The sequence below is a fragment of the Salmo salar genome, chromosome 09 (assembly GCF_965601325.2).
Source record: "Salmo salar chromosome 09, fSalSal1, whole genome shotgun sequence".
NCBI classification, from domain to species: Eukaryota; Metazoa; Chordata; class Actinopteri; order Salmoniformes; family Salmonidae; genus Salmo; species Salmo salar.
In genome coordinates, this window is record NC_138299.1 from 70886413 (window position 1) to 70899542 (window position 13130).

Consider the following 13130-nt stretch of genomic DNA (forward strand, 5'->3'; position numbering starts at 1 on the left):
TCTTATGTTTACTATCTAGTGTAAAATGTTATTGCATTTTTAACTCATGATGGTGAGTAATTAAAGGCAAACGAATAAAATAACAGATCTGTTGAGGATTTCTTTATTTAAAATAGGCACAAGCCGATTGTCACCACAATCACATTTGAGTCTATTGAATAAGGATTGACCATTTAAAATACATGCATGGGTTAAGCTCCTTGTAAGGTCTCTGCTTAGCGCTGTTGAACTTTTTTTAACTGGTTATGTCACATCACAATGCATCCTGGGGGATCCTGGGCCGCATGGCTGTGCACTCGCACTCCTCTCTCTGTGGAGGTGTGGCGGAGGACTCTTCTCCCTTGCCCTTGGTCTGGCAGATGGGGCAGCAGGCAGTGTGGCCCCCCTGTCTGCAGGCAGAGCAGGAAAGGACCAGCTGGCAGCAGAAGTGGGTGGAGCATAGCTGGTACTGGTCCCACGGAGAATTGCAGTACCTACACTCTGCACACAGGAAGGGGAGAGGAATGTTGATGAACAGGGCCTGGTTTCCCAAAAGCATCTTAAGGCTGCATTCATCGTTTAAAACCATATGTTGGAATGCTGGGTTTGCTACTGCTTACATAAAAAAACAAAAAAACATTGTGATGATCAAAGTCTTAAAGGGCAATTCACAGTTAATACAGACCTGAGATGATGTCACTGTTGGAGGAGATTGCAAAGCGCTCGTCAAACACAAACAGTTTGCCGCGATAGAAGCCCTCAGGGAATTGTTCCAGGTACTTATGAATGCCACCTTTCAGCTGATAAACTTCTTTACACACATGCTGGAAGTAGGAAAGAAACAAACACTGTTTGTTTAGGTTTCGCTTTTTGGTTGGATGAAGTGTGTTTGAAATGTTCCAATGATATACTGTCACTGTGCAAAACCTGAAAGGTAGGCTTACTTTTGAGCGGAGATAGGCTGAGCCGCGTTCACAACGAATGCCGCCGGTACAGTACATAAGGACCTTCTTGTCTCGAAAGAGGTCAAGGTTCTGGTCAACGTAATCGGGGAAGTAACTGAATTTTCGGATGTTAGGGGCCAAACACTGGCTGAACTGGCCCTGAAAACAAAAACATATTTAACCTGCCATTATTTTTATTACCCTATATGATAAATTAAAAAATGTCATAAAGAACAAAGTGGGATACAAACATATGCAGTCAAAAGCAATACTTACAATTCTACTCTCGTAGAAGTTCCGGCAGTCCAGCAGTATTGTATCATTGCAAGAGTCACCTTTTGACAAAAGTGCCTCCACTTCTTTGTGGAATTCTTCAGGTTCCAAGTGAGTACCTAAGTGGTAAAAACAGAAGCTTAACTCAGGGCCATATTCAACCATAACCACTTACTGGTTCCATCATGTTAAATAGCATATACAACGCAGACGTACACGAGACACACATTTTGTTTACCTGCTAGACTGTAAGAGAGGGCATCAGGGTCCACTCCCATTGGCACTATTTCCTTGTAGACTCCAACCCTCAGGTCACAAAAACACTCTGCGCCCCCATTGCTGGTCTAAGGAGACACAGAAAGACATATTGAGCACTGAAAACAACACTTGGTCGATTCCACGCCAGTACAGCCCGAAAATATTTTAGGTTTCTCAGATTGCTAAAACAATTTTCACATAACTTCATTGGGATAAAGAAAGTTTGACATGCTTTTTACAATTGAATCACAAACAGTTTGAGAAAGTCATGATGAAAATTGCCATTTAAGGCCCTTTTTAGACCTATACATGCATTTACATTTACATTTTAGTCATTTAGCAGACGCTCTTATCCAGAGCGACTTACAGTAGTGAAAGCATACATTTCATACATTTTTTTTTTTTTTGTACTGGCCCCCCGTGGGAATCAAACCCACAACCCTGGTGTTGCAAACACCATGCTCTACCAACTGAGCCACAGGGAAGACTTGCCTCCTGTAAGACCCTATGATCTGTGAAATGTACATGATACAGACAACATATTGGTGTCATTATACTCCTAACAAATGGAGTCTGTCTAGATTCAGAAATACACATTTTTATTCAACATTTAATAAAAATATTCAATATAAATTATAATTTCTCAAAAGTACCCTTTTTGACTTCATTCATGTCAATTTCTAAGCATTAAATGGATCAAATATTAAAGAACCAGAGAACCCATTCTGGAAATTTGACGTGTTTGAAGAGTATATGGTTCCAAACAATATGTAAAACATTTTTTTTTTAAATAAGCAAAATCAAAAAGGGTACTTTTGAGATATTAATATTTTTAATGTTGAATAAATGAATGTGAACATTTTTTTTTCCGGGATCATGATATACTCCATAGTTGAGATCACACGATAAAAGGAGTCAAATGCAATGGTGTAGTGGTGCCTGGAGAAGTGGGAATACTCACATTTTTCCAAAAATTTCCCAGACGGCCTGCCCGGCAAAGGAAAGGCACCTCGTGTGAAAAATTCTTTGACAAACAGAGACACGCACAACGACCTAACGTGATAAATCCCATATGGGTCTTTCACAGTCAGGCCAACCCAAGCTGTACTGTGCAGTAGGCTAATAATAGACCAACTATTGAAACATAAATTCGGCAATCAACTGTCATAAATTAATAGGTTTCAGATTTTCACTCTCAACAACAACAAAAAAAGATGTTAAAGCATTGTTATGGACTTAGAACCACATCAGGAGACCACTTTTGAGGTTTGGGAAAAATCTAAGACTTTTGTTTTTTCGAATGTAGTTACCCTTTAATTCAAGCGCACAGGCACCTAGCACTGTGGTTTGGTTAGATGTGTTTCTGTAGCACGAGTTGCAGTTTGCAAAACAAACAGCCACTGGATTGATTCTGCCAGGTAGGCATAGGCTACTTTGTAGCTAGTTAACATTTAATTGAGAACATTCTTGGAAAGCTTTCCATCTACAAGACAATGGTTAGGCCTATTGTTGGTGTCGCTATATTGTTCCTGTTCTTTAATTGTTTAAAACTGGACATTTACTTCATATATTGAGGCATGTCTTGCCTTGCTTCAAAGAATACTTAGAAAAAATATAAAACGCAACATGTAAAGTGCTGGTCCCATGTTTCATGAGCTGAAATAAAAGAGCACAGAAATGTTCCATACGCACAAAAAGCTTATTTCTCTAAAATGTTGTGTATAATTTGTTTACATGGGTGGCCCAGTCATGTGAAATCCATAGATTAGGGCCTAATTTATTTATTTAAAATGAACTGATTTCTTTATATGAACTGTAATTGTTGCGTTTATATTTTTGTTCAATATAGCTTATAGACAAAATCCCACCATAGAAACGTAGAGGTAATTATTTTATAATGACTTCCTTTCCTGTTCTATTGGTTCTTTCAAGTTTCTTTCATTGTCTAGCAGTTAAAGGCATTATCAACCCATGATAGTTGTTGCATCTTTTCTACATTTCTAAAGTAAATGTCCATCTCTGTCCATGTGCGGTGTGCATTTTATAACGGTGTTTACCCACAAATTGCATTTTTGAACATTCGCACTTAGGCCTACCACCATATGCACATTGCTGCGCCTAAAATGTGAAGAAATAATACTAGTTCAAGATTAAGCTAAACATTCTGATCGGTTCCATCAGCCTTGATACGGTGTATACCTCCACTACACTACTTTGATACGCATCTTAGGGATTAAGACGCGAGTATATACAATGCCCACTGAAAAACAAGTGGATATACAGCGTATACCCTCCACTACACTGGTAAAATGACACCAAGATGTCTGTATCATGTACGTCTCACGGATCATAGGGTCTCAAAGGAGGCACGTAAAGGTCTAAAATGGGCCTAAAAATGGCCCCTTTCATCCTGATTTTCTCATAAATTTGGGCAATAGAATTGCCCCAAACTGAAGCCTTTCTGTTTTACCTTAAAATCTTCTTTTTTCATTATATTGAAGATTGGATGGGAGCACATTGCCTTGATGTACAAGCTAGTCGCCACTTTTGTGCCTCCAACTGTTCCATTGATCCCCTCAGTTGCCACCCTCACCTGTAGAAATTGTATGATAACTGAATGTAAAAATATATACATCATCATCAGTTTATAAGCCAAGATTCTGTAATTCTGTTACCTTGCCAGTTAACTGGAGTTTTTCACAAAGGGCCTTTTGCCAAGCACAGATGAGCTGTGGATCTGCCAGCTGACAGTAGCAGTAGAGCAGAAGAACCTCGCCTGGGCCACTTTACAAGAAACAGAGCATGAGAAGCTATTGATTTCATAGAGTACCATACAGTCTAATGTAATAACTCCCATACTTGTGTAGCTGGTCACCAGTGATGTGACTGGTGTCAGGTATCCAGGAGGAAATGTCCACGGGCTCTTTCTCTGTTGATTGTTGTTGCGAAGTGGCTTCTTTCTCAATCTGGCTCAGTAAAACCTCAAATGTGGACTGGGTAAGCTGGTGAATGTCAGTGTCATGAGTCCTTGCCACATGTTTGTGGATGGAAGAAAGTTCCTTGAAGGTCTGGCCACAGCAATTCCAAACTGTTATTGAAGCTCTTTTGGATGCCACAAATGTTCCAAATGTCTGCAAGATTAGAGATACGTTTCCATTATGACATACAATAACCAGCACTTTAGCAAGCCAATAAAATAGACCGTTTGTTACACTCCAGTGCTCTACTGCCAATGACTGGAACGAATAGCAAAAAAAAAAAAAAAACATAGCTGAAGCTGGAGACTTATTTCCCTCACTAACTTTAAACATCAGCTATCTGAGCAGCTAACCGATCGCTGCAGCTGTACATAGCCCATCTGTAAATAGCCCACCTAATCTACCTACCTCATCCCCATATTGTTTTTATTTACTTTTCTGCTCTTTTGCACACCAGTATTTCTACTTGCACATCATCATCTGCTCATCTATCACTCCAGTGTTCATTTGCTAGACTGTAATTACTACGCTACTATGGCCTATTTATTGCCTTACCTCCTCACGCAATTTGCACACACTGTATATAGACTTAATTTTGGTATATTGTGTTATTGACTGTACGCTTGTTTAGTCCATGTGTTGTTGTTTGTGTCGCGCTGCTTTGCTTTATCTTGGCATGGTCGCAGTTGTAAATGAGAACTTGTTCTCAATTAGCTTACCTGGTTAAATAAAGGTTAAATAAAAAAAAATAAACACTCACCCTCCTCTTACAGAATGAGTAGTACTTTCGTAGAGTTGCAGAAAGTTTGAGTTTTTCTTGTTTAAAATCATAGGGGGCAAGGGTGTCAACATCTATGTTAATTAACTCATTGCAAGCCATATCATCGGTTGTCATCATGTCCCCTCTTCTTTCTGTGGCTAGACCTTTTCTAGAGTGATAACGTTATTTGCTAAGATGATAATAACGATGTTACCTAGCATGCAGTTGAAGCTAGCCCCCATGCCTTCTTTTACTTATGTCAGCAAATAAAACATTAAACGAAGCAAAACAAGCAAATAACCTTTGTACCCGAGTTTATCATCAAAACCAACAAAATGTAGCTATAAAGTAACAGTACTAGCTAGCTAACTTACGTTAAGACACACCGGTGATGACAAATACGGAACCAAACACAAGAAATTCGGAAGACAAATAAAGTACACAACCAAGTACTTCTGGTTAACCTCCACTCCGGATGTGCCTGACTTGAATCTGACCGCTATTATTTTCGCGACCATTGAAAAAATCTAATCTTTATAACTCGGTTACTTATTTCGAAAAATATTGTTGCCATATTCCAAAAGAAGCAGCACACAATTATTAATCCAACGGTGTCAACAATAAAATGTCGAGAAGACGGCACAGTGACGGAGATGATGGTAAGTTGTCGCTCGTTACTTCGTGGCTAACGGTATAACGTTTAGCTGAAGCCCGCGAGAGTTGATGCTGCTCGTTCTGTTTGTCAGTGTGTGCATGCTAGCTAACCACCTTGATTGCTAACTAAATCATTATAGCTAGTCATTTCAATTAGCTAACGATGACTGTATCGGTTCATACTTGTATGTGACACCTTAAAACAAGTATTTCGCAAGTCATTGGCAGTTTTCCAGCGCCCCGTGATTGGCTAGCTAGTTAGCCTGATGGATTAGCATAGCCCTTGCTTTTAGCCTGTTGACTAGAAATTGCCTAGCGAACTACCTTTCGTTCCCCATCACATAAAGCAAAAACACTTCTTTATCCTACCATAACGTTAAACATTTGACCAACATATAATGTGATATATAGCTAACGTTATTCTCTTGTTGTTAACAACTGTTAATATTATTTCAGACCTTGGGGGCGGCAACCAGTGATGCCAAAAAGTTGTAAATCTCGCTAGCTGGCAATGCTACCCCACAGACAGCGGATGTTCAAAATAATGATTAGTGAAATTAACTAGCTAGTAACTTGTTACACTACTGAAGGATAACGTTTTTAGAGCTAAGCGTATTTGAGCTAGCACAAAATACTACATTGAAGGAAGGCTTTATCTCAGCTTGTATATGTTCCATCTCCCCATCATCCGTCCTGTATGTGTGTCTGATTTCAAGGCGGCCAGTCTCACAAAAGAAGGAGAACGTCTGAGCCCATTGAGATTGAGGATCGCCTGGAATCACTGATATGTCGAGTGGGAGAAAAGGTAATAGGGCTTTGCAGTAAGTGTGGGGATGTTTTCTGCATGATACCCATGTGTGTATTTTCTCACTCACTATACTTTTTTGTTGTTGCCTGATTTGACCCCAGAAATCACCAGATATGTTGCCCTACAACAATTTCTTCATTTGCAGAGTACCTCTTCCCTGGAAAGCAATTTGGAAGGTCTTGCAGGTGTCTTGGAAGCCGACCTCCCCAACTACAAAAACAAAATCCTCCGCATTTTGTGTGCTGTGTAAGCTATTGGAAGTTATTCTTATACATTTGAAGGACTTTTAGTAAAAATAAAGAAAAACCATGGAATGAGTAGGTGTGTCCAAACTTTTGACTGGTACTGTAATTGTGTGTCTGGTTTTGACAGGGCTCGACTTCTACCCGAGAAGCTGACCGTGTACACAACATTAGTGGGCCTTCTCAATGCCAGGAACTACAACTTTGGCGGGGAGTTTGTGGAGGCCATGATCCGACAACTCAAAGAGACCTTGAAGGCCAACCTGTACACCGAAGCGCTTTACCTAGTAAGTGTTTGGTGCGATAAAATAATTAGTCCACAGGCTCACCAAGGCAATGTTCTTTCAAAGTAATTATAGATGCATTACAATCATGTTTAACGTTATGCTAAACAATGGTTTCCCTCTTTTCTCCAGGTGCGCTTCCTCTGTGACCTGGTGAACTGCCACGTGATCGCTGCTCCCTCCATGGTGGCCATGTTTGAGAACTTTGTTAGTGTCACTCAGGAGGAAGATGTGCCGCAGGTAACATCTTATTGATGCATTTTAAACCCTTGAATTGTATGCAAGTATATACAGTTTAGTTTTAGTATTGGTCCATTTTGACTGTTTTCCCTCTTCCCAGGTGCGCTCGGACTGGTTTGTCTATGTTGTACTCTCCAGTCTCCCCTGGGTTGGGAAGGAACTCTATGAGAAGAAGGATGTGGAGATGGACAGGCTCCTTAACCAGATTGACAGTTACCTCAAGTATGCTTTTTTTCCCCCCTCTTAGTTTGGTATTAACATGTCTTTCTGGCTCTTTCCTAGTTGAGGAACTGTGCATGATGTAATGCAACTGAAATTCATGAGTATTTTGAGGGAGACTCCTTTGTCAACTGCAGTCAATAGTGGTGAGACGGTCATGGTGACACCAATCTATGTTTTTTTTAGGAGGCGACTAAAGACTCATGTCCCCATGCTTCAGGTTTGGACAGCAGAGAAGCCACACCCACAAGAGGAGGTAAGTAAGAGATATGTGTTCATATATGTTAATCCTCTGTCATAACCATCATAACCATCACCTCTTCCTCGCTCGCCCTCAGTACCTGGACTGCCTGTGGGCTCAGATCCAGAAGCTGAAGAAGGACCGCTGGCAGGAGCGCCACATCCTGCGGCCGTACATCGCCTTTGACAGCGTGCTGTGTGAGGCCCTGCAGCACAACCTGCCACCCTTCACCCCGCCTGCCCACATGCCCGACTGCCAGTACCCCATGCCCCGCGTCATCTTCCGCATGTTCGACTACACCGATGCCCCCGAGGTACTGTGTAGTACTCCCTCGCTCAGACCAGTCAGAGAGTACATAGAAAGAGGAACGTTTGGGAATGGGGTGGCCTTTTTGGAATGCTCTGACTAGTCTTTCTCTCTCTCTCTCCCTGACCACAGGGTCCCGTCATGCCAGGCAGCCACTCTGTGGAGAGGTTTGTGATTGAGGATAACCTTCACAACATCATCAAATCCCACTGGAAAGAGAGGAAGACCTGGTGAGCTGCTGAACTTTCTAATTTACTTGTTTATGTGTCCTCTTGTTGTGCGACTGAGTCATTTCTGACTCGTAATTGAGCGAACAACTTATTATTTGTTTTCAGTGCTGCGCAGTTGCTCAGCTATCCAGGAAAAAATAAGATCCCACTCAACTATCACATTGTGGAGGTAAGCCCATTACTGCTTCATATCAAGGTTTCATATCAATATGAGGACATGACCGAAGTCGACGCTTCGCTTCCTCTTTCCCTCTCTTCTGCCAGGTGATCTTTGGAGAGCTCTTCCAGCTGCCCTGTCCCCCCCACATCGACGTCATGTACACCACACTGCTCATCGAGCTCTGCAAGCTGCAGCCAGGCTCCCTGCCTCAAGTTGTATCCTTCTCCCCACTACTGGGACTACCCATCACAGTCTAGTGAAGGTCACACTGAATGGGTGGTCCATCACAGAAATGCTTGTTTGAATACTTTAGAAATACATTTTTCTCCTATGCAACATCTGAGAATAGTGGGAAACCAAGGTACACAAAATGGCATGGGAAAGATCCTACTTTTTTTTTAATCAACAGATCGACCACAAGTCATTTTTTGTCAGGCTTGGATACTTGTTTTACATCAACAGTGAGCGTTAACCCCTTAACAGCCTCCTCCCAGTTGGCCCAAGCCACAGAGATGATGTACATGAGACTGGACACTATGAACACTACTTGCATAGACCGACTCCTCAACTGGTTCTCCCACCATTTGAGCAACTTTCAGTTCCGATGGAGCTGGGACGACTGGTAAGATCAGCTGTCTTTCACACAACTTTTCATTTTATTTTGTTGGAACCCCTACTTATTATATGAAATACTGATTTACTATTTAGAACAAATAAATGTTATTCTCCAAAGGACGGACTGTTTAGCGCTGGATGCAGACAAGCCCAAGCCCAAGTTTGTCAAGGAGGTTCTGGAGAAATGCATGAGGTATTTCCATTCAGATTCACTAATACTGTGTTGCACCCAGCTTGTTTTAAATCATACATGGGGAGGGATGTGTTATAGAGTCTGTCCCTGTAAATTGACCAATCGACTTTTGTCCTTGACCTCCAGGCTCTCCTATCATCAGCGAATAGTGGACATTGTCCCGCCCACTTTCTCAGCCCTCATCCCAGCCGACCCCATCTTCTTTTACAAATACCAAGATGAGGCCAACAGTAAGTACACTGCCTCACCAGGGGCCATTCTTTTATGTATTCCTGAATGTATTTCTGTAAACTTCTCTCTGTTGGCGCATCATAGCCTGGGGACTAAGATGACTCTAATGTGCTCGTAATTGGTCTGCCATTTATTTATTTTTTTCTGTTGGATTGTAAGAGTGTGATCACAAGTGGCAGCCTTTTGAGGGTAAAGCTCAAATAAACCCCAGGGGTAACACTTCACATTAGTGTTGTTATTCCAGTGAAACTGTAATGGAACAGATGTAATTAGCCTGTAACAGGAAAGTAGTTCACTCAGCGTAATCTAAGTAAATACAGTGTGCAGTTTTCCTTTTTCTTACTGTTGAACTCTTGACGTAAGCGCTATCAGAAATACAACACGACACCTCTGCCTTTATCCAGGTGCGCTGCCAGGCTATGCCGTGGCCATAACCGTGGGCAACGCCATCAAGAACCGGGCCTCCAACGAGGAGATCCTCACCGTGCTCAAAGACGTGCCAAACCCCAACCAGGAAGATGACGACGGTCAGTTAGCCCCAAAGCACTCACCTTCTCAGTGTTCCTATATCCTACATACACTCATTACAGTACTGTACACCATAGGGATATGTTCTGCTCATTTCTCACTCGCTCCTCCTTTGTCTGTTTCCAGATGAGGGCGAGGGCTTCAACCCCCTAAAGATAGAAGTGTTCCTGCAGACCCTTCTCCATCTGGCTGCCAAGTCCTTCAGCCACTCCTTCAGTGCCCTGGCCAAGTGAGTGCCTGTTATGCCGACCCACACCCTCCCTTTCTGTGCCCTTTTCTGTGCCACAGAAAAGGGTGGCATTGTTCAGTCTTGAGCCTTAGTGTAGCATCGCTATGATACCAGGCAGTTGAATGAATGGTGGGAATCCGTCGTCTGTTGATTTTTGCGTGTGTTGTCTGTGTGTACAACGCCTAAAGTACAACGCCTCCTGTTTCCATCTGCCAGGTTCCATGAGATTCTCAAGGTCCTGACGGACTGTGACGAGGGCAAGCTGCACATCCTCCGGGTGGTCTACGAGGTCTGGAGGAACCACCCACAAGTGAGACCGACCACCCACCTCCGTCACCTACACTAGAACCCTCATTTCCACAGAGTTAATATAGATTTTGTGAATTGTGATATGACCATAGGGTGTATGGAGAAAGGTGAGTCTGTGGTGTAACTGTGCGGTTGACCTTTCTCTGTCTGTGCAGATGATCTCTGTGCTGGTGGACAAGTTGATCCGTACACAGATTGTGGACTGTGCAGCCGTAGCCAACTGGCTCTTCTCCCCAAACATGGCTCATGAATTTACCAGGTGGGTGTTAAACTCTCTCTGTGTGTGCGCCCGCACATGCACGTTTGCTGTGTCTTCCTTTGCTGTAAATCAGATCATGCAAGTATCGCGATCAATAGTTATCAATTATCCTAATATGTACTACAGTATAAAAAATCCACTGTTTTGAAATGAATGAACTCATGGATACTCCATGCTTGGCCTTGTGGCGGGCAGGTTTTACGTGTGGGAGATTCTGCACTCCACCATCCGTAAGATGAACAAACACGTCCAGAAGATTCAGAAAGAGCTGGAGGAGGCCAAGGATAAGCTGGAGAGGCAACAGCATAAGAAGGTAGGCAGCAGGAGGGTGTCCTAGCAACCGCTGCTGTAAACACTGCCTCTTTATAGACTTTAAATGCACAAATCAACCAACAGCATTGCTCTGAATATTGTACTGATTGTGCCAGTAGTTTCTCTTCCAAGGTTTGCACAAGGTAGAATGTTCCCTTGTCTATATATAGTGTCCTTTTAGATTGTGCACTAGTTTTGCTTTCTAAACATGCATCACACGTGAATTATCAACCCAACAAATTGAATTTGGCCTTGAATGGACACACTGTCCCTTTCAATCATATTAAAACATTTTAATTAGTTTAGTCTGTGTTTGCTGGTAATAGACATTACCAGTAGATGTCAGTGCTGCTGCCATTTTTAAAGGGACGAGAGGAGCCAAATACGCAAATAAGATTGACTCTTTCTCTCCCTCAATCTCTCTCGTGTGTTTGTCTCTCTCCCCTCCCTCTCTCAGCAGAAGGACAGTGGCGATGAGGAGGACATGGAGAAGAACAGTGAGGATGAGGACGGTCAGCTGGAGGAGCAGATCGAGCGTCTGCAGGAGAAGGTGGAGTCGGCCCAGAGTGAGCAGAAGAACCTCTTCCTGGTCATCTTCCAGGTAGTGCGTGGGCAATAAATCTTTGTGAAGTTAAATGTACTATGTCGGCAACATGGTTTCCTGTTTTTGTTTTCAACTGTTCAGTGATGCTGAGGAAAGAGGACAGTAGACAGGATGTCACTCCAACGTGTTTTGTATGAGTCCATAGTACCCAGCCTGATTTCATCCTTTTTTCCCCCTTCTAATCTTGTCCCTCTCTTCTGTCTCCGCAGCGCTTCATCATGATGCTGACGGAGCACCTGGTGCGCTGTGAGACAGGCAGTGTGGACTTCAGCACGCCCTGGTACAAGAACTGCATCGAGAGGCTGCAGCAGATCTTCCTCATGGTATTAGCTACCCTTTCTCGCCCCGTTTGTCAGTCTGACGGGCCCTGTCCGTTCAATTCCATGTAATTCAAGTTCAACTGATGTTCATGTGGTTCTTTTGTTTTCTTTGTAGCATCATGTGACCATCCAGCAGTACATGGGGACCCTGGAGAACCTGCTGTTCACCGCCGAGCTTGACCACCACATCCTAGCTGTTTACCAGCAGTTCTGTGCCCTGCAGCTCTGAGACCCTGCACACACACACCATTACTTTACATATGCCATACTCTATATACACACACACACACTTGCATCAAGATGTCCCCATGACTTTTTTTTATTTTTACTTTGTATGTGAGAGTGCCATTGACGGTATTAACTATAAGAGACCATATTTGAAGGAGGATTTGTTTATTTGGGGAAGTAGTACATTTGACAGATGTTAGAATCTGTCTCTCGGGTCTTATGCCATTTCTTTGTGTGTTGTTTTTTTTCCCCCCCTTCATTTTGCTGTTCATTTTTACCACGCTACTCGTAGCCCTGTTAAGGTGGCTCTTTTAAAAACCTGAGGTTGCAACTAGGCAAAAGGCAGACGATGGCTTTCACTTTTGCTCAGGCGAGCCTGAATCCAGAGTGTTCTACTTTTTTTATATGTATTTTATGTGAATTGAAATTGGGGAAATGATTCAAACTCCTGTAGTCTTATCTGCCTGTATTGTCTGTATGGTGTCTCTACTGAGGGGAGTGCAGTTCTGTTGGTCACTGTAACACTTTGGAACAGTGATGAAATAAATGCACTGAAATGGCTTCCTTTTTTTTTTAAACCCCTGTCTCTCTCTTTTTTAACTTAGAACTTTTAGATAAATGGCTCATTTTATCAGCTGCCTGTATCTTGGTCGGGGTGTATGCATGTGGTAAACGGTACATAATAGTATCCCAGAGAAATGAAAGTCTTGACAATTATTCACTAAG

At 42.5% G+C, this 13130-nt stretch overlaps 2 protein-coding genes across 4 annotated transcripts; one reads left to right on the top strand and one right to left on the bottom strand.

Moving 5' to 3' along the window:
- Positions 1 to 87: 87 nt before the first annotated feature.
- Positions 88 to 5710, bottom strand: LOC106611636 (thiosulfate sulfurtransferase/rhodanese-like domain-containing protein 2). Of its 2 annotated transcripts, none has more exons than XM_014212045.3 (9): positions 5567 to 5710; positions 4314 to 4585; positions 4130 to 4238; positions 3925 to 4047; positions 1435 to 1540; positions 1200 to 1315; positions 924 to 1082; positions 665 to 803; positions 88 to 480 (listed from the first exon to the last, which is right to left on the bottom strand). In XM_014212045.3, the coding sequence occupies exons 1-9, from the start codon at positions 5708 to 5710 to the stop codon at positions 254 to 256; spliced, it is 1395 nt and encodes a 464-aa protein (XP_014067520.1). In that variant the 3' UTR covers positions 88 to 253. The 2 variants fall into 2 exon arrangements, with proteins under 2 accessions (XP_014067520.1, XP_014067522.1); XM_014212047.3 differs by having other exon boundaries at positions 5193 to 5603.
- On the top strand, positions 5657 to 12982 carry LOC106611634 (nuclear cap-binding protein subunit 1-like). 2 transcript variants are annotated; one of them, XM_014212041.3, is made up of 22 exons: positions 5657 to 5851; positions 6563 to 6651; positions 6800 to 6900; positions 7027 to 7183; positions 7313 to 7420; positions 7521 to 7642; positions 7826 to 7895; positions 7978 to 8193; positions 8319 to 8416; positions 8522 to 8585; positions 8681 to 8791; positions 9071 to 9198; positions 9310 to 9384; positions 9511 to 9614; positions 10020 to 10142; positions 10270 to 10372; positions 10589 to 10682; positions 10837 to 10940; positions 11136 to 11253; positions 11710 to 11853; positions 12066 to 12179; positions 12292 to 12982. In XM_014212041.3, exons 1-22 carry the CDS (start codon positions 5818 to 5820, stop codon positions 12403 to 12405), a joined length of 2391 nt encoding a protein of 796 aa, XP_014067516.1. In that variant the 5' UTR covers positions 5657 to 5817; the 3' UTR covers positions 12406 to 12982. The 2 variants fall into 2 exon arrangements, with proteins under 2 accessions (XP_014067516.1, XP_014067517.1); XM_014212042.3 differs by having other exon boundaries at positions 11713 to 11853.
- The last annotated feature ends 148 nt before the right edge of the window (positions 12983 to 13130 follow it).

Bases quoted from the DNA above. Each gene is read 5' to 3' on its own strand.
- LOC106611634 (XM_014212041.3), top strand. From the start codon at position 5,818: ATGTCGAGAAGACGGCACAGTGACGGAGATGATG. The intron at 8,417-8,521 runs GTGAGCTGCTGA...ATTTGTTTTCAG, and splicing joins TGGAAAGAGAGGAAGACCTG to TGCTGCGCAGTTGCTCAGCT. The intron at 10,143-10,269 runs GTCAGTTAGCCC...GTCTGTTTCCAG, and splicing joins CAACCAGGAAGATGACGACG to ATGAGGGCGAGGGCTTCAAC.
- LOC106611636 (XM_014212045.3), bottom strand. From the start codon at position 5,710: ATGGTCGCGAAAATAATAGCGGTCAGATTCAAGTCAGGCACATCCGGA. The intron at 4,586-5,566 runs GTAAGTTAGCTA...CTAATCTTGCAG, and splicing joins CATCACCGGTGTGTCTTAAC to ACATTTGGAACATTTGTGGC. The intron at 1,541-3,924 runs GTAAAACAGAAA...GTGTCTCCTTAG, and splicing joins TGAAAAAAGAAGATTTTAAG to ACCAGCAATGGGGGCGCAGA.